Here is a 15884-nt window from a genome sequence, read left to right as displayed (position 1 = left end):
GCGTCTTGGCTTCCTTCGCTTATCCTCCCTAATCAGGGCTATGGCAGGGATTGGGAAAGGCGATGCCGATGCCGATGCGGGCCGCATTGGGACAAGCGCGACGGTAGGAAAGTGGAGAAGGGGGCTGGGAATCCTTCAGGGCTGCAGGCGGGGCGGGAGGTGCGATGGTGGCGGCCAGGATGGGGGAAAAGGTCGTGAAGACTCTATCGCACACAGACGAGAGACACAGGATGGTGGCGGGGAGATGGGTCCGGCGGTGCTGTGAGGCGTGGTTAGTGACGGAGTGTATATGACTCTGTGGCGTCTGAAAAGCAGTTCTGTGGTCTGTGGCGTCTTTATTGCAGCTTTGTGGCGTGTGGCATACACTCGCGATCCCGAAGTCTGCTGAAGCCTAGAGGAATAGGTATAGACAAACAAGCCTGAGGATTGGTAAGCTCTCTTCACTACTGTGCGTTCATGAGCTCTTCTAAAAGAGAAAATGCTCTAGCAGTTCGGTGACTTTTCGGAGACCACCTTAAAGAAGCCGCCGAGATAGGTCCCCTTTCAGAAAGGCAAATGGCCCCAGTTACCCCGTCAAGGAAGGATCAAGATACGCAACTTGTTCGCTTAAGGTACTCCGATTGGCGGGGTGCATGCAGGAATCGAAAAGAAACAGGATTTTTCACTTACAAATTCAAGGTTATTTTCATTCGGGTTGTGTCTGTGGCACTGTGGGCATACTTAACAAGCATTAGCATGTGCGATGAAGTCGTCGGCGGTGCCGAAGCCAGTATCGCATCCATTACAGAGGTGCATACAATGGTCCTGGCGCCAATGCTCCCGCAGTGCTTGGCTAGAAGTAAAGTCGCTCATACAATTCCCGCAGAGGCTATGCTTGCTGGAGGATTCGAGATGCTGGGATAGGGCGAACTTGTCCACGAATGTGCGGTCACAGGGCTCGCAGCGGAAGCAAACATGCTGGCGTGATTGTGTCGGACTCTTTGGTGGTTTGCGGTAGATGACTTCGTGAGGGCCCAGGGGATACTCTACGATATGGCCGCCAAGAACCAGCGCCATTCTTAAGCATGAAATAAGGCGCTGTTGGATTGGATGTGGGGTGAGGTGCCGAGCGAGGACAGGGTTGAAAACATGTATGGCGCGTCGGCGATGCCTGCGAATTTGTGCGAGCTCGTGGGGTGCATACAGGGAATCCTGTCCCCAGTAGCTTCCGTTGGTCGATTGCCACGCGTGCAGCTAAAGAAGAAGGAAAGAAAGTGGGCCAGAAGCACGATAGCGGGACGGAAGGCTGTTGAGGGGTAGAGGGAAGGAGTCTGAATGAGGTGTAACGTTGTGGATCTCAGCTAACAGAGCCACGGTCGACCCCCTAGAAAAAAGGCCGCTAGTTGAGGGCAGCAGGGCATTGAAGCATCAATGCACCACCAATGAGTCAAGGGTGAAGCTAATGAAGAATGGAAGTGTCGCGATGCCGTGGAGCTGCTTCTGAGTCCTGAAGGTTGAGAAGTGGGAGTATAGCCTCAGATCGCGTCGGATCTTCCAGCCGAACCGCGGAATCACCTGTACAGCACGTGACTAATTTCACCTCCACCATGAAAATACAATCATGCACCAAATTTGGTCGCTGATTGTAGTCACCGATGTGGTCTATAGTAGCTCAGTGACGTTCAATTTGAAATGGCAGCGCTGTTTCAGGTCTCCAGGGTGCCACCTTGGGGCCGCCTATTCATGGGCTCCCCTTGTTTTCTACCTGATAGTGTCTGCATTAGCCAAAGCACGTCCCAACGCCCTCCAGCTCATCCCGCACTGCCACTCATGTTGCATTTTACAAATACACCATCTTTTCGATGTTCTCAGCAATATCCACGCTTCCTTTTGGCTCCCGTCACTTACTATGGCAGGGCGTGAACGATCCCCTTTGCCTCTGTCAAGAACCTGTCAAAACTGTGCACACGCGAAAATTAAATGCCATCGAAATCCCGCGTCGCCGATATGTGATCGGTCCGTAACGCCTACTCCGTGTCTCCTCACTCGTTTTGCACGCTAACAGCGAGCTCTAGATGCGACCGTCTCGGAAAAGAATGCACCTTTCGACAAGCCAAACGCCGTATTCAAGGCTATCGCAAAGATCAGTAAGTCCGCCCTAGGTCGTCCAATTGTACCATGCTCATCGGTCCTTGCAGCCGAATCGAGGCATTAGAGGCCAAGGTCAACGAGCTTCTTAACACTCAGAGCCAGTCAGGCGGAGAGCAATCACAGTCTCCCCGGTCCCCAGATGCATCCATTCCAGTCATCTCCTCTGTGGCTATGGGGTTGCGAGAGCTTCGTCATCAGCGACCCTGTACAGCACGCAGACCTACGGATTATGAAGACAGCTCTATCCCAGCTCAAATCACCGAAGACGTAATTAACTCAGGACTGATCACAATCGAGACTGCCAACGCTCTTCTACATACGTTCAAGACGTACATGACACCGCATTTCCCGTTTGTCGTCATCCCGACGCATATGCCCGCTGAGGAGCTTCGCCTGCAAAAGCCATTTCTGTTCTTAGTTCTTCTGGCCGCTAGTTCGTATGATGACATGCCATTGCAACGGCTGTTAGGGAAAGAGGTAACCTTCTACCACAAGCTCTGTACTACAATGGACTACTAACATGGCCAGGTGAACAAGTACATTAGCGCTCGCGTCATCATCGGCGGAGAAGTCTCCTTCGAGCTATTGCAAGGCCTCCTCGTTCATCTAGCATGGTATTTCCATCACCATTTACGCTAACACTCCAACATTTCTAACCAGCCTCTAGGTGCCAATATCACAGCCGGCCTCGGAGGTACTCACAACTTTTAGCAATAGCCATTAGCATTATCGTCGACTTGAGGCTGGACAGGACCCCACAAACTTTGTCATCATGGAAATCTGCACCCGGTCTTGTATCCGAAGACTCTCCAAACCCAAGAGTACTAGACTCGGCCAAGAGTAGCTGGGGTCGAGACGTACAGCGAGCTGTGGCTGGTTGCTACTACTTATCTTCCTCGTAAGCCTTCGCCATCATCTGTCTATATTAACGAGTGCTGACTCTATATAGCATTGCCGTCATGCTGCAGAAGCTGATCACATTCCCGTACTCAACATACATTGAGGACACCTGTGTTTCACTCAAGGAAAAATCCGAGTACGCCACCGACAAGTATCTTGTCTACATCATCAAACTTCAGCGGATCCTCGGTGATATCAGCCACCAGACTTCTGGACATTTCAACTTGATCGACCCAGACGCAGCTGTCGAATTACACATTACCAAACTTCGAGCCGAACTTGACAATTTCCGAGAGCGACTTCCTTTTCCGATGTCTGAGAATCGTATGTGCCACCTCGAGTTATCTCAATCCTTCCAAGCTAATCTCGAATTCAGACTTACTGGGAATGCTCTTTCATACGGTTGAGTTGTATCTCTACCAAATCAGTCTACTAGACAAACACTGTGGTCCTAACGCAACACGATCCATACCTTGGTCCCCCTGGCGACAAGAAATTCTCTCAGCGGGCTTGATTTCTGCGAAATCTCTTTTAGGGTTCTACATCACAATGCCATTAGGTGCCGAAAAGTTGCTTAACAACACGGAGTTAATCCAGATCGGCTTTGCTCTCACCGTATCCACAAAATTATCCCTAGTCGCGGGAAGCAGCTTGGTAACTCAGCAGTCGAGAAGCCTAGGCACAGTTCTTGACATGTCGAGCGTCCTAAGAGAGTGCATCGCTAGACTGGAAGCATTAGTGACTGGCCGCGTAGACGCTTCCGGTGACATGGACGTATTTGGTCACTACGTCAAACGTGTCCAGAGGATCCAGAAATGGTACGAGTGGCATTTTGCGAAGCCAGCTGCGGGCCCAGACCAAAGGGGCTCGGAGCGAGTAGACTCTAATTTCCAACACCCCAACGCTCAATACAGCACACAGTTCTCTCTAATGGCCCAGCCAATAGCAGATGGTATCTTCAACACCAGCACCGTTGTTGGCCCAACGGTTCCGGATGCGATATTGATGGATGGCATGTATGACCTGCAATTTGCAAACTTCTACTCTGACGCAACATTTGATGAAATGATGGGAGGATGGATGCCAGATACCATTGGCGGCACCTATTGAAGTCTCGTCCCCCAAGAGGGTATCGATACAGAGAAAAAGACAGGCAGGCCTCTACGTTAACTTCACCGACTTCTCAAGTCCCATCCTCTCCAGTGTAGCCCCTGGAAAACAACCTTCCAATCCGAACCTCCAGCACTCGCAGTATCAGGGAATTTTCGCAGCTTCATGCGCTCCACAACGCTATAACCCATCCCCAAGAATTCGCACAACTGTACCCAACAATCTCCGCTGCGATCCCCAAGCCACCCATTCTTCACCTCAAGCAACCTCGTCTCCTCGTTGCAATCGTGGAAGTAGTTGCGTACTGAAGCGGCGTACTGATAAGCCTCCAGCTTCTCCACAAGATTCGAAACACTGGCTCCTGTCGCTCTACGAGCCCATTTCCTCGCCCGGCTAGACTCTGCTGGATGTTCCGGAACTGGAAGGATGAACCTCGCGGACGGGTACAAAGACGCGAGAGTCGCGAAATCGTCGTCGATGGCCCAGTGGAGCTCCACAAACAGCTTCTCGCCCTCCGTATCGTAGGTCTGCTGCCGTGTCGAGTTCCGAGTGATGGTTGAAATGGCGAGTTGTTCGTAACCCAGTAGAGCGAGGGCGTTGCGAAGAGGAACCGTACTGGTTGTGGTTGTTTTGAGCAGGATGATTGGCGGCATCTTATCTGTGGTAGGTGGAGTGGAGACCGCAGAAGATGACAGCACTATGGGGGCATGGAGGATAAAAGTCAAGACGGCGAATAGCGAAACGCGCTGCAGGATCCATGTCGCCATTGCTCTCGCTGCGGGGACCGTGATGTCGGTATTTGGCGGCCCCAGATTTGGGAGATCGACTTACGGGTGTTGAGATCACAGAAAATGGATCCGGCTGTGCTCGAATATGCAAAGATGAAAGAGTTGGATGGAGCTGGAATGAAGGAGACATGTTCACAGTACACGACATTGGAACATATATTCTACCTTTCATCTCAAGCATCCTCTCCACAGCACTGTCCGTCATGCACTCAACATAGTATCGTTCAACTAACCCATAGGCAAGTCTGTCAGCCTTACGAGGAGTAAATGCCTACTCCGTGTCCTCGATACAGTGGGACCCCTACAGGCTACCAGGCCAACAACAGGCATCAATGCACGGTACGCATGTAATTCTTCGATTCTCCATTAGCCATTCATCATCATTGGTCCGCACACTATTAAGCTCCTTGAACCCATTACCAGCGCGCGTCCGATCGCAGTTGTGCGAGGCTTGTACTGTGCGGGCTTCGCTGCGAATTTCGCAGTTCGCAGCTCATTGTGGCTGGGTCCTGTACGTACCTCCCACGCACAACGCACAACGCACGACATAGGCCTTACGGATCAGAATGTATACTCGAGCTAGTCACTGACCCTTGCTACCAACTGTCGAGCCTTGATACGACTGATTTCGTGGAAATAGCTGGGATCTTCGTGGATCTTGGTGTTGAGCGATGGAGAAGCGGTCGGACTAAGGACTACTCCGTCCGTAGGGACAACAACCCAAACCCCGTACACGTGATCTCTTCATACTCTTTCAGCCATTTCAAACATTTATTCCGTAGGAGGCTGTACGAAATAAGTTGATGCGTCTCGAGGGAACCTCGGTGGATTTGCAGCACCTTGCTCTTTAGGGCGGATTGTTGCTATTATTCGGCAGAGTCAGGCTTCTACCGAGATAGCCGACTGGGGCTAAGCACGACGCTACACCATGCGTCGAGCGACGCGCGCCGCTCGCAGTTGCAGGGGCCCGGGTATTAGGAGGCTGTGTTGTGCGCTGCTCAGATCGGAGTAGTGGGTGTGGTGATGAAAGGTGGGTGTATATAATGGAAAGGGTGAAGCAGAGGAGGGGGGTCATCCAGACAGCTTCATCATCCATCAGTTCTTCACACGTGCACTTGGGGTTTACTTCTTGCTATAGACTTTTTTCTATATACAGATTTCTACGAGTCTTTTCCTTATACCCTTTCGCGATTAACAACCAATCACCACTCATCCGCACCACTCACTCTACTTTTGCATCTACATCGACCATATCAACAACCGCAACAATGTTCCCTTCAAATATCACCTTCACCAATCAAACTCTCATCAATAACACCGACCTATGTACATTGGACACTTGTCCCATGTACCTAGCCAACTTCACCTACGTCCCCTCCCTCGCCGGCAATGTCCTCTACGCCGTCATCTTCGGCATCATCCTCATCGCTCAAATCTACCTCGGCATACGGAAGCGAACATGGGGATACCTGGCCGGCATGTTCGGTGGACTCTTGCTAGAGATCATAGGATACGCAGGACGGATACAGCTGCATTTCAACCCATTCCCTTTCAACCCTTTCCTTGAGTACGTCTTCTCCCCCCAACCCCTCTTACCAACACCATTCTAACAACCACTCCTAACAGAAACCTCATCTGCCTCACCATCGCCCCGGCCTTCCTCTCCGCCGCCATCTACCTCACCCTCGGCCGCGTCATCGTCATCTACGGGCCCCCCGTCTCCCCCCTCAAACCGCGCACCTACAGCATCATCTTCGTCTCGTGCGACTTGCTCTCCCTAATCCTCCAATCCGCCGGCGGCGCCATCACCGCCACCGCCGACACCGGCGACCAGACCACCCACGACCTCGGCGTGCACATCATGATCGCGGGCCTGATCTTCCAAGTCGTCTCTTTATGCGTCTTTATGGCGCTGTGCGCCGCCATCTGGCTCCGCATCTGGCGCCACCCGGACCTCGTGGCCGACGAGTCGGAGAAGCTGAGCGCGCTGCGCAAGACGCGGATGTGGAGGGTGATGCTGTGGGCGCTGGCGGCGGCGACGGTTTTCATTATCGTGCGGTCGATTTTCCGCGTTGCGGAGCTCTGGGGCGGGTTTAATGGCAGTCTGGCGAATAATGAGGCGATGTTTATGGTGTTTGAGGGCGCGATGCTTGTCATTGCTTGCTCGGCGCTGACGGTGGGGCATCCGGGTGTCTGTTTTGATGGGCACTGGGCGGATGGGAATTGGACGTTTAAGACTAAGAAGGGGGGGAAGGATGAGGAGGCGGCGGTGCCGTTGAGTCAGTTTAGGGAGGGGCATTATAAGGGGGGGTATAGGGGGATGGGGAGTCATGGGTCGGTGAGTGCGACGGCGTGAATTGTGGAGGATTATTTGGGGAAGGGGTCAAGGAGCTTGAGACGTGAGGGCAGGATGTCGAAGAGTTTGAGGAATGAGAGGGATGGGACGGGAGACACGATGGAGAGGGTGGAGCTTGCTTGATTGGATTGATCTTGGAATTATGGGCTTGTGTGTGCTTTCAGGGAGAAGGACTTGGGTATCAGGGGTGTAGATTTCTTTTGTCTTTATGGTGCATAATAGGAAGGATGCTAGAGCAGCGTTCATTGGTAGGCTTATATCATAGAGAAAAAGGAACTCGTCAAGCTAAAAGGTCGGAACCGGATGCTTCAATGTGCTCGTGATACGATCCCACGGGAGACCCTCTCATCTTCTTTCATAAGTGACATAAAAGCAGTCAATATTCCTTCCTTTCCTTGCCCCGTACAAGCACTCGTCAAGGCTGAGGCAAAACCGCCCGTCAAGGATGTTCCGCTCAACGCTCTATGTGCGTTAGTCTTCAAATCAGAATGTAGTGGAGGATGGAGCTATGGGCCAGCCTATCACTTCCATATCAGTGCTGCTCACCACCATTCCGCACCTCGGTCCATTTCCACCACCAAATTGAGGAGTCCTCCACACCATCAGCCCTCTGACGCGGGGCGAGGAAAAGATGGCACTTTAAATCTAGAACAAGCTGTCTCATGTGTGCACTTGTTGCCACTGCTTAACATCCTGGCCACCCGGTTAGCGTATTGGTGGCGTATGAGGCTCGCAGGGGGGCAAAGGAGTGAATTGCTACATAAATACATCAAAACTCATTGCCAGTTCCTTCCAGGCTAACTTTGCAAAGCGTTCTTTGCCTCGTAGAGCAGCAGCTCTCTCCTTAGCAGTTAAAACCTCCTGATCTTGTAGATGAGTAATAGTGGAATGAAGCTGGAGAGGAACCTCTTCAAGAAGCTCTGCAATAAGCGTATTTATCCTCTTTGACTGATCCTCCGTTGCTTGAATATCAACTCGAACACCATTCTCATTAGTTATACTAATAAAAGGATGTGTCTTTGGCCTGAATTCTTGCAGTACTAATGTAGGATTGAAAGGTAGTAGGCCTGCCTTTCTCCATGCACTAGCAATATTGACTTTTGTGACTGCTTGTTGTATTGCCCGTTGATAGAAGATAGTGAATTGCTCGTTTGAAATGCGCTCTGCCCCAAAGATGCTGTGCTCACGAATCTGCTTCTTGTATGCCTTTGCAACTGGTGAAAAGATGCCAACATCAAGCGGCTGGAGTATGTGGGTTGAGTGAGGTGGCAGGCAGAGAGCAATGATTTTTACATCCTTACAGTACTATATGAACTCAAGAGATGTATGCGAGTTGTGGTCATCGAGAATTAAGAGCCGATACTCGCCAATAGGCTTTGTATAGCTGTCAAAATGCTTGAGCCAGCGCATAGCAATGTCGCGATCGGTCCAGCCGGCTGGGCTAACTTGTATAACGGTGCGGGAATCGATAGATGCATTGATCCAGGACTGCTGTATCTGCTTGCCTTGGAAGATGATGTATGGTGGAACCGTGTAGCCGCTCATGCCAATAGCCGTGATGGTCGATACCCAATCGCGATCTCCAGGTTGAATTGACCAAGCTTTCTTTTCTTGAACAGGAAGAAGAACTTTGCAGCTATCTCCTGTGCCTTTCATAAAGCCTTTCTCATCCATATTGTATTGATCCTCCATAATAATCCCATACTTCTGGACAGTTTCATTGTAGAGAGAAAACCACTTCTCCAGCTCTTGATACTCTGCGGCATTGTGTCTTGATTGATCGAGGCAGCGAGCAAGCCTTGGCTTGATATTCGGATGTCGTTGGAGGAAGTTCTTGTACCAGTTGTGGCCAAGCACGTTGAAATCGCCTTTCTTTCGAAGCATGCTGGTAGCCAGGCCCTCCAAGCACGTAATTGAGATTGGCCGGCCCCAGGCCGCCATTTGGATTATGCACTTGACAAGTGCATCTTCTTCCTGTACAGATAGACGTTGTTGTGATTGCTGAGAGGCCTGAGCTGATTGTCTGCCGGCGTTGCGCGCTTTCAAAGTCGAATATGGCACGTTGAAGAGCTTGTGTGCTTGGTACAGCGAGGGGACCTTGTACTAGCGATATGCATCAATAGCAAGCTGGAGGCGAGCTTCTGCAGAAGCTTGCGCATCGTTTGAGCTAGGTGGAGTCATATTTGGTGTACAACTTGTAGTGTTATTGAGGTAGACGTTTGGAGTTAGTGGAGCAAAAACAATCAAAAAGGAGGTGGCTCGACCGGGAGGCTAGCTCGACCGGGTAGCCAGGATGTTAAGGTGCCACGGTGCTTCAATGCATTTTCAAGAATATGAATGAGATAGAAACCCCTCACCTTGCGCTATATAGAAACTCGTCGAAGCGCCCAAAGCAGTGGCAGACAGGTATGCACACGAGAAGGAGCGCTTGACGAGTGTGTCACTTTTTGCACGCCCAGCGTGCCTCTGAGGCTCCCACCATCGCCTCCGCCAAACACTGACAATCATCAACATCCCCAAAAACCTACACACCACTTCCCCCATCAGCTCGTGCTCCAACAATTTTCAAACCACCCACCCCATGAAGTCCCCCTTTCTCCGCCTTTTGAAGGAGAACATAAACGTGTCTTCTCCACGACTCGATGCTCCAGCTCCATCGTAACACTTGTTCGATATTTTTCACACCATGATACCTCGCCTGGCCTCTTTTGCACCGCCAAGCCCACCTCCCACCATTGTTTTGGGGCGAGGAAGAGTTTGATCGTGCAGTAATCCCGACAACAGAAAAGGCATCCACTAATCAGCGGTGTCAGGTCTGTGTTTGGGTCCTCCATCCATAGAAAAGGCAGCCACTTTATCCAGCGGTGTCAGTCCTGTTTTTGGTCCCCCAACCCATATCCTCCTTGAGTCTTCCTCAACCCGTTCCTTGAAAGCTCTAGGAGAGCAGAGGCGGGCGAAGTTTTCATAGTCGAGAGAAGGGGGATTAGGTAAGCGGCACGTGATAGGCACGTGGTTTAGAGGTCTCCTATGGGAGTCTCGTAGAATGGAATAGAATCGACTTGGCGATGCTTCTGATATGGCACGTGTAAAATCCGTGAGCAAGGTGCTGACTCATCGCTCGTCTTTTTCTATGGGTTAGGGTAGAAAAGAGCGGGTTTAGGGAGGTTTGATTGAGCAAGGGAGAGTTGGAAGGCCACTGGAGATCAAAACTCCGGTAAGCGTCGCGTCATGGTTGTCTGGTGGGTGGGGGGAGCAACACGGACGACGGCATGAGTTTCTTGTGTGGTGTGACGTGTTCAAAACCTGAAGATACAATGGTTCAATGGAGCTTCTGGTAGTATTGGGGGATCGAAATCGGAAACGATATCGGGCTATGGACGGGTTTGTGGCCACAGCATCCCCCATTCGTATATAGTGGGGTCTGTGGGTTCTGCAAACGAGGCAGAGCTAGCGGCCCATGGTTGGAGGGGTGTATACTTCTCTCTTGATGCTAAGTATCATTTCTAGTGAGTGATTAAGATCGCCTACCTACTTACCTTCATCTCTTTATTCCCTCAGACAGCTGCGGAAGATCAGCAGCGTTCAAGAGCACATCTCTTCATACTAACCGTAAGATCGAGAATTCCATCACCATCCACTCCCAGGTCCCCCCTCCACCATTTGGTTCCTCCTGGCCCCATGTCGATCCAACCCAATACCACCAATCCTCCCATCGGGCTAGGCGGAGTCCCTGTTGACCCACCCCTCCGCCCCCATACAAGGCTTCGATCCTCGTTTCTACACCACCACACCACCAGTCACCATCAATGGTCGTGAAAGACATTTTTGCAAAACACCAACTCCCCCACTCCATGTACGACTGCTCTGCGCGGTGTTTGCAGAGCAAGAGGCTCATCAGGGCTGTGCCATCACAAGTTTTGATCCCGTACCCCAAATCTCGCTCCTGAAGAAGAGTTGAGTTCCAAATGTACGAAAAAGATTTATAGGCGAAAGATTGAGGTATCGGAGCGAGTCGGTCCGGGGCACGTGAGTGACGTGAAGGGAAGAGGGTGGTCTGCCCGGTGATCAGGGGATGAATCTCAAAGTAACTGCCTGAAATGAGAGAGAGACAGATGGAAGTAAGCTCCGTCTAAGGTGGCCCAGAGAGCCAAACGGTTTGCCAACACCCTCATTTCCCAAATCATAATAACGTACCAGGGTGCTATAAGCGGTGCGAGGCACGTGTACACAAGTCTCAGGCGTGTGTGTATCTAGGATAATATCACAAATTCGTAGGCTGCCACTTATTGTTCAAAGAAGCCTGCCAAGCGGTGGCATTCCTTCTTTCGCAATCAAATCCTACTTCTGATGTTTGATTCAGTATCCGCAAATGTATCATACTTACCGAATGCCCAACGAGTCATCGAGGAACTGGGCGACAGAAAAAGCCCCTCCGTGACAAGCCAGCAGACGCCTCTCCCTAATGCAAATGCCCAAATATCGACACAGGACGCCCAGTCGTAGGAAAATCCCCCCTGACCGCTTGTACTGTACAGCTCATCCATATACCACCTCACCACCTTTCTCTTCATCAACCAGACCCGATCTAATCAATTCCCCGCCTCGGCTGCTGAGGCGAGGGCAACTCCTGCCGCGTCGGCCTGGCCGGAATATCCCCCTCCATCTCATAGATCTCTCCATTCGGCGGCCACGAAAAGTCACGATGCACAGGCGCCAGCGGCGAGGTCTCCGGACTCTCCATCTCATACACCGATTCCCCGTGCCCGTTATCTGTAGCTCCAGAGCCCATAGTAGTCATAGTAGGACTGTTGATAGGCGTGCTGTCGAGCTCGGCCTTGCGTGTGAAACCAGAGCCTGCTGCACCGACTGGGTAGGTATCGGTTGTTGGGGTTAGCGGGTCTTGCGGCGATGATAATTTGGCGTGCTTGGCTTGCTTGTGCTTGCGCCAGCCGTAGAAGCTGAGAAGGCCTGTGATGATGAAGAAGACGGGGATGCCGATGCCGGCGCCCAGGCCGATGTTCAGAGCGGATGAGTGTCCGGAGTTTGGAGGGTCGGGCCCAATGTTGGGCCCAGAGCCGCTCGAAACAGGAAAGGGGGACGAAGGGGAGGCGGTTAGACCAGTCGTGGTAGTCGCAAGAGTGGACGGAGTTGAGGTCTTTGGCGTCGTCGAGGCGGCCGAAGTGACCGAGGTAATGGGCGAGCTCGATGTGGTCGGCACATCGTGAGCTGAGAAGTAGCTAGCTACGCCGTCAGGGTCTTTGGGCAGCACGACGATCGACGCCAATGGGTTGCCGTCTGAGAAGGCAGTGGCGCTGGGGTTCAGAAGCTGAGCGCATGAGATTGGAGGCATCTTCGTCGGCGTAGTAGGCCATACGGTCTCCTTGGGACAGAATTTTGGGCCTCCACAATTCTCAGGATGATGGCATAGCCAAGTATTATTAGGTGTGCGGCTACTGGCAGTATCGCCCTCGCCATCGCAGTAGACGAGCCCTATCCAGTGAGAAGCCTCTGGCAATGGTCAGCTGGGGTGTGTGTCTTGTCTTGCGCTGTAGATCGTACCGGTATCATAGCCGCACTTCTTCGGGCACTTGTCATCCTGATAACTCGAATCGGTACAACCATACTGATAGGTAGCTCCACTCGCTGGGTCCCAGCAAGCATTGTCGGCCAGGCAATTGCTTCCCTCCATGCAGCATGACGAGACCGGGCCACCTTCAAAACACGGCATGATTTCCGCGGGAGCTAGCTTGCCCTCGTCGTAGTAGCATAGTTTCTCGGGCGAGTCTTGGGCGAAGGATTTGACAGCGACGCAGAGGAGAACCGCGTTCGTAGATCTGAGGCGCATCTTGAAGTCGTCCTGAATGGCCTGGTGAGCTACTAGACTTGCCAAAATGTCGCGTCACAGCTTGATATAGCCTACCAGAGAACCTCAAGCGGTGCTAGTTAAGTGTACACAAGCGTAGAGTGAGTGTGTAACTAAAGTGTATAAAGTTTTTGAATAGAATCACAGATTCGTGACTGCCGGTCTGTGCGTACGGCTAGTGTAAAACTGTCTCAGAGAAGATCGTGGTGAAGAGGCTCGACGTTGTCTGTGCAGCATGTGACGTTGAGACCGAGCCGCTTCCGCATCGGGTAGCGGCTTCCCAACAGCACTACCGCAACACCATCGTGGGTCGAATGGGTGCAAGACAATATACGTCGAGCACTCAAGTATACTGCATGCAGTAAGCTTACGCCAGACCATCAACCTCGTGGGTGCAGTGCCCTCATCACAGATTAGGCGCGGCGTAGCTACACCACGTCCTCGTCCAACGATATCACTCACCGAGGGTTCTACGCCACTACAATCTACGTTTTACCTTCCGGGTATCGGTTCAACAATGGATCACGGTAGTACAAGTGGAGCATCTCTATCACTTACACCAAACCCACCAACTCAACATGGGAAACGAGCATGAAACCTGAGGCAGAGCAGATGTTGACGTGAAAAAAGAGACTGAGCAAAAAAAGTGTTTTCTAGTCTACCTTCCTCTTGCTTGCGACGCATTTCTCAAGACCCAAGTGCCTCCAACCTACACACCTTACCTGCCTGCAGTGCCCTCGGTCATTCCGGCCAACACCGCAGCACCGATGACCCCTCCATCAACCGCCTCCTTCAACACCACCCGCTTTGACGCGTTCGTCGCCGACCCCTTGCGAACGAGAACATCAACCCAGTTCTGGCAATCAGGGAGCCAGGATCGATACCCGGATGCCAGGCCACCGGTGTACGCCACGATGATTTCTTCTGAAGGATTCGATTCTACGCCGTCTGTCTCCCGAGCGTCGTGCAGCTGAACATCCTGCACGCACCCAAGCAAGCCCACAATCGCCGCTGCAACAAGCGCAGAAGAGCGTTGCTGTACCGCTTGCGCAACTCTCCGAACCACTTCGCACCGTTGTGGGGTCCAAAAAGCCGACCTCGACGGTATTATCTTCTCAAGTTCTGCGCTGAGACTTTCCAGGCTGCTCCCGTCCGCTACTTGCGTTGACAGGAATCGCGTTGATATGGCGTTTTTCTTCCTTAATCCATGTGGTATGTCTTTCACGCTATCGTCTTTGGATAGTAGATCAAACAACACAAGTCGTACGATCTCGCCTAGGTACCGCCCTGCTGTCATATACTCGAATGGCTGGAAGCCGGGCGCCTCGCTGTTCCTGTCGAGTTCCAGATCCCATTTTGTTTTGATGTCGAGGTCTACTAAGGGCTTGTCCGTCCCTCGGATGGTCCACTCGGTGTTGATGACGACCGTCTTCCTCATATCCGCCCTACCAGGGGTTGCAAGCTCTGCGACTTTCTCGGGATGGAGATAGCCCAGCTCCATAGGCACGGTGGCGTTGGTGCCGGTGCCGACGATGAGGCCCATTGCGACTCGACTATTTGACGTGGACCGTACCGCATAGGCTAAGGAGGCAAAGGTAGCTACGGTGTCGTTCGTAATAGCAGCGATGCGGATTCTTGGTAGTGATGGAAGTTTCCTCTTTTTGTTTGAGGGCATGTTACTAGCTCTCTTATCGTCGTTAACAGTACTTCGATTAGTTATATGTCGTCCGTAGCCAGCCAGAAGCATTTTCCCGAGGTTCAAGTCAGATGTGATGGCGAAGCCTTTGCCCATGGGCATTAGCGTTGCTTCTGACATTGATGTTTGCCTGCAGTTGCTCTGTTAGTTTGATAGCTATCATGAGATCTGCTTCGAAGGGCAGATGTCGAGGGGATTTTGGCAATACATACGTCATAGGAAAGCTGAATGTGATACCCAACGGTAGTTCATCACCAAAAGGAGCTTCGTCAGTCCCCTTTTCTGAAGCGTCGTCTAGAGCACCCGTAATGACTTCAGCAATACAGTCACCTATCCACGCAAACAGGTCCTCGGCCTGGTCCATCTTCATATGCTCTTCGATGTTCCATGATTTCTCATGGGACCTCCTGATTTTCGAAGGAAGTTGGCTCAGTGATTGGCACTCCACGCCTTCCGTCTCATTCTCCCCAAGAAGCTCAATGAACCCGACACGGAGGTTGGTCCCGCCCACATCGATCGTCAGGAACTTGCCCTTCTCTTTCCCAGTTGGCAGGATGGTGACAGGCGTAGTTAGGAAGTGTTCCGTGGATGTTTTCGCGAGCTGTTTATATGTCTCTGCGAACCTGCGAGCCAAGTCTAGGAGACCATGCTCAGTTACAGGACGGGTCAAAGGAGATAGAAAGTCATTCAAGCTGGCATCATCCTCGGGGGCCTGTATAGAGCTCCGCATGGCGGTTGAGACACGCAAGACAAACAAGACGAGCAGAATTCAGTTTTACCAAAGGGAGGCAGAAACTTAAGGCACGCTGACGGGAGTTCGTACGATAAATTTACATAGGGCTGACGCGTGGAGGGGTATGTAAAACGGCGGGATGGAAGCCAAGCGAGTGAACGACAGCGCAGAAGAAAGAAATTTAAACTAGAAAACGCCCTCGCACGCGGCCGGGCAGGCACAGAGTACAAGCAGGATCGGGCGGGTGCTCTATCTGAGGACGTTGGTGTTGCACCCGGAGGCCGTTGGGTGTAGTGTATGGTGACTGG

The 15884-nt window shown here is 51.9% G+C and overlaps 7 protein-coding genes across 7 annotated transcripts; 2 read left to right on the top strand and 5 right to left on the bottom strand.

Moving 5' to 3' along the window:
• Window positions 1–300: 300 nt before the first annotated feature.
• BDZ99DRAFT_248423 (uncharacterized protein) lies at window positions 301–1328 on the bottom strand. Its single transcript, XM_033713658.1, has 3 exons — window positions 798–1328; window positions 670–719; window positions 301–419 (listed from the first exon to the last, which is right to left on the bottom strand). The coding sequence occupies exons 1-3, from the start codon at window positions 1054–1056 to the stop codon at window positions 336–338; spliced, it is 393 nt and encodes a 130-aa protein (XP_033580021.1). The 5' UTR covers window positions 1057–1328; the 3' UTR covers window positions 301–335.
• Window positions 1329–1888: 560 nt separating this feature from the next.
• Window positions 1889–4140, top strand: BDZ99DRAFT_382428 (uncharacterized protein; the record flags this gene model as incomplete). The annotated part of the gene is given in 8 exon segments (XM_033715277.1): window positions 1889–1995; window positions 2055–2126; window positions 2142–2261; window positions 2370–2607; window positions 2659–2744; window positions 2798–3028; window positions 3080–3354; window positions 3407–4140. The coding sequence occupies 8 exon segments, from the start codon at window positions 1889–1891 to the stop codon at window positions 4138–4140; spliced, it is 1863 nt and encodes a 620-aa protein (XP_033580020.1).
• A 62-nt stretch (window positions 4141–4202) lies between these two features.
• On the bottom strand, window positions 4203–4907 carry BDZ99DRAFT_517345 (uncharacterized protein; the record flags this gene model as incomplete). Its single annotated transcript, XM_033725169.1, has 1 exon — window positions 4203–4907. One exon carries the CDS (start codon window positions 4905–4907, stop codon window positions 4203–4205), a length of 705 nt encoding a protein of 234 aa, XP_033580019.1.
• A 1289-nt stretch (window positions 4908–6196) lies between these two features.
• Window positions 6197–7284, top strand: BDZ99DRAFT_381579 (putative RTA1 domain protein; the record flags this gene model as incomplete). The annotated part of the gene is made up of 2 exons (XM_033715242.1): window positions 6197–6495; window positions 6555–7284. 2 exons carry the CDS (start codon window positions 6197–6199, stop codon window positions 7282–7284), a joined length of 1029 nt encoding a protein of 342 aa, XP_033580018.1.
• On the bottom strand, window positions 7251–7580 carry BDZ99DRAFT_460360 (uncharacterized protein). The gene has a single exon (XM_033719372.1). It carries the CDS (start codon window positions 7528–7530, stop codon window positions 7312–7314), a length of 219 nt encoding a protein of 72 aa, XP_033580017.1. The 5' UTR covers window positions 7531–7580; the 3' UTR covers window positions 7251–7311.
• Window positions 7581–11619: 4039 nt separating this feature from the next.
• BDZ99DRAFT_568311 (uncharacterized protein) lies at window positions 11620–13129 on the bottom strand (the record flags this gene model as incomplete). The annotated part of the gene is made up of 2 exons (XM_033727777.1): window positions 11620–12792; window positions 12844–13129. 2 exons carry the CDS (start codon window positions 13127–13129, stop codon window positions 11870–11872), a joined length of 1209 nt encoding a protein of 402 aa, XP_033580016.1. The 3' UTR covers window positions 11620–11869.
• Window positions 13130–13696: 567 nt separating this feature from the next.
• BDZ99DRAFT_248322 (actin-like ATPase domain-containing protein) lies at window positions 13697–15884 on the bottom strand. Its single transcript, XM_033713657.1, has 2 exons — window positions 15056–15884; window positions 13697–14973 (listed from the first exon to the last, which is right to left on the bottom strand). Exons 1-2 carry the CDS (start codon window positions 15571–15573, stop codon window positions 13866–13868), a joined length of 1626 nt encoding a protein of 541 aa, XP_033580015.1. The 5' UTR covers window positions 15574–15884; the 3' UTR covers window positions 13697–13865.

The sequence above is a fragment of the Mytilinidion resinicola genome (assembly GCF_010093595.1).
Source record: "Mytilinidion resinicola strain CBS 304.34 unplaced genomic scaffold BDZ99scaffold_5, whole genome shotgun sequence".
In the NCBI taxonomy this organism is placed as follows: Eukaryota; Fungi; Ascomycota; class Dothideomycetes; order Mytilinidiales; family Mytilinidiaceae; genus Mytilinidion; species Mytilinidion resinicola.
Note: the sequence above shows the minus strand (reverse complement) of the source record. Positions and strands in the feature narration are given on the sequence as shown.

Coding starts and splice junctions, on each gene's coding strand:
- BDZ99DRAFT_248423 (XM_033713658.1), bottom strand. CDS start 1,056: ATGGCGCTGGTTCTTGGCGGCCATATCGTAGAGTATCCCCTGGGCCCT. Junction 720..797: donor GCATTGGCGCCAGGACCATT/GTATGCACCTCT, acceptor ATGCTTGTTAAG/TATGCCCACAGTGCCACAGA. Junction 420..669: donor ATGAAAATAACCTTGAATTT/GTAAGTGAAAAA, acceptor ACCAATCCTCAG/GCTTGTTTGTCTATACCTAT.
- BDZ99DRAFT_460360 (XM_033719372.1), bottom strand. CDS start 7,530: ATGAACGCTGCTCTAGCATCCTTCCTATTATGCACCATAAAGACAAAA.
- BDZ99DRAFT_248322 (XM_033713657.1), bottom strand. CDS start 15,573: ATGCGGAGCTCTATACAGGCCCCCGAGGATGATGCCAGCTTGAATGAC. Junction 14,974..15,055: donor ACATTCAGCTTTCCTATGAC/GTATGTATTGCC, acceptor GAGCAACTGCAG/GCAAACATCAATGTCAGAAG.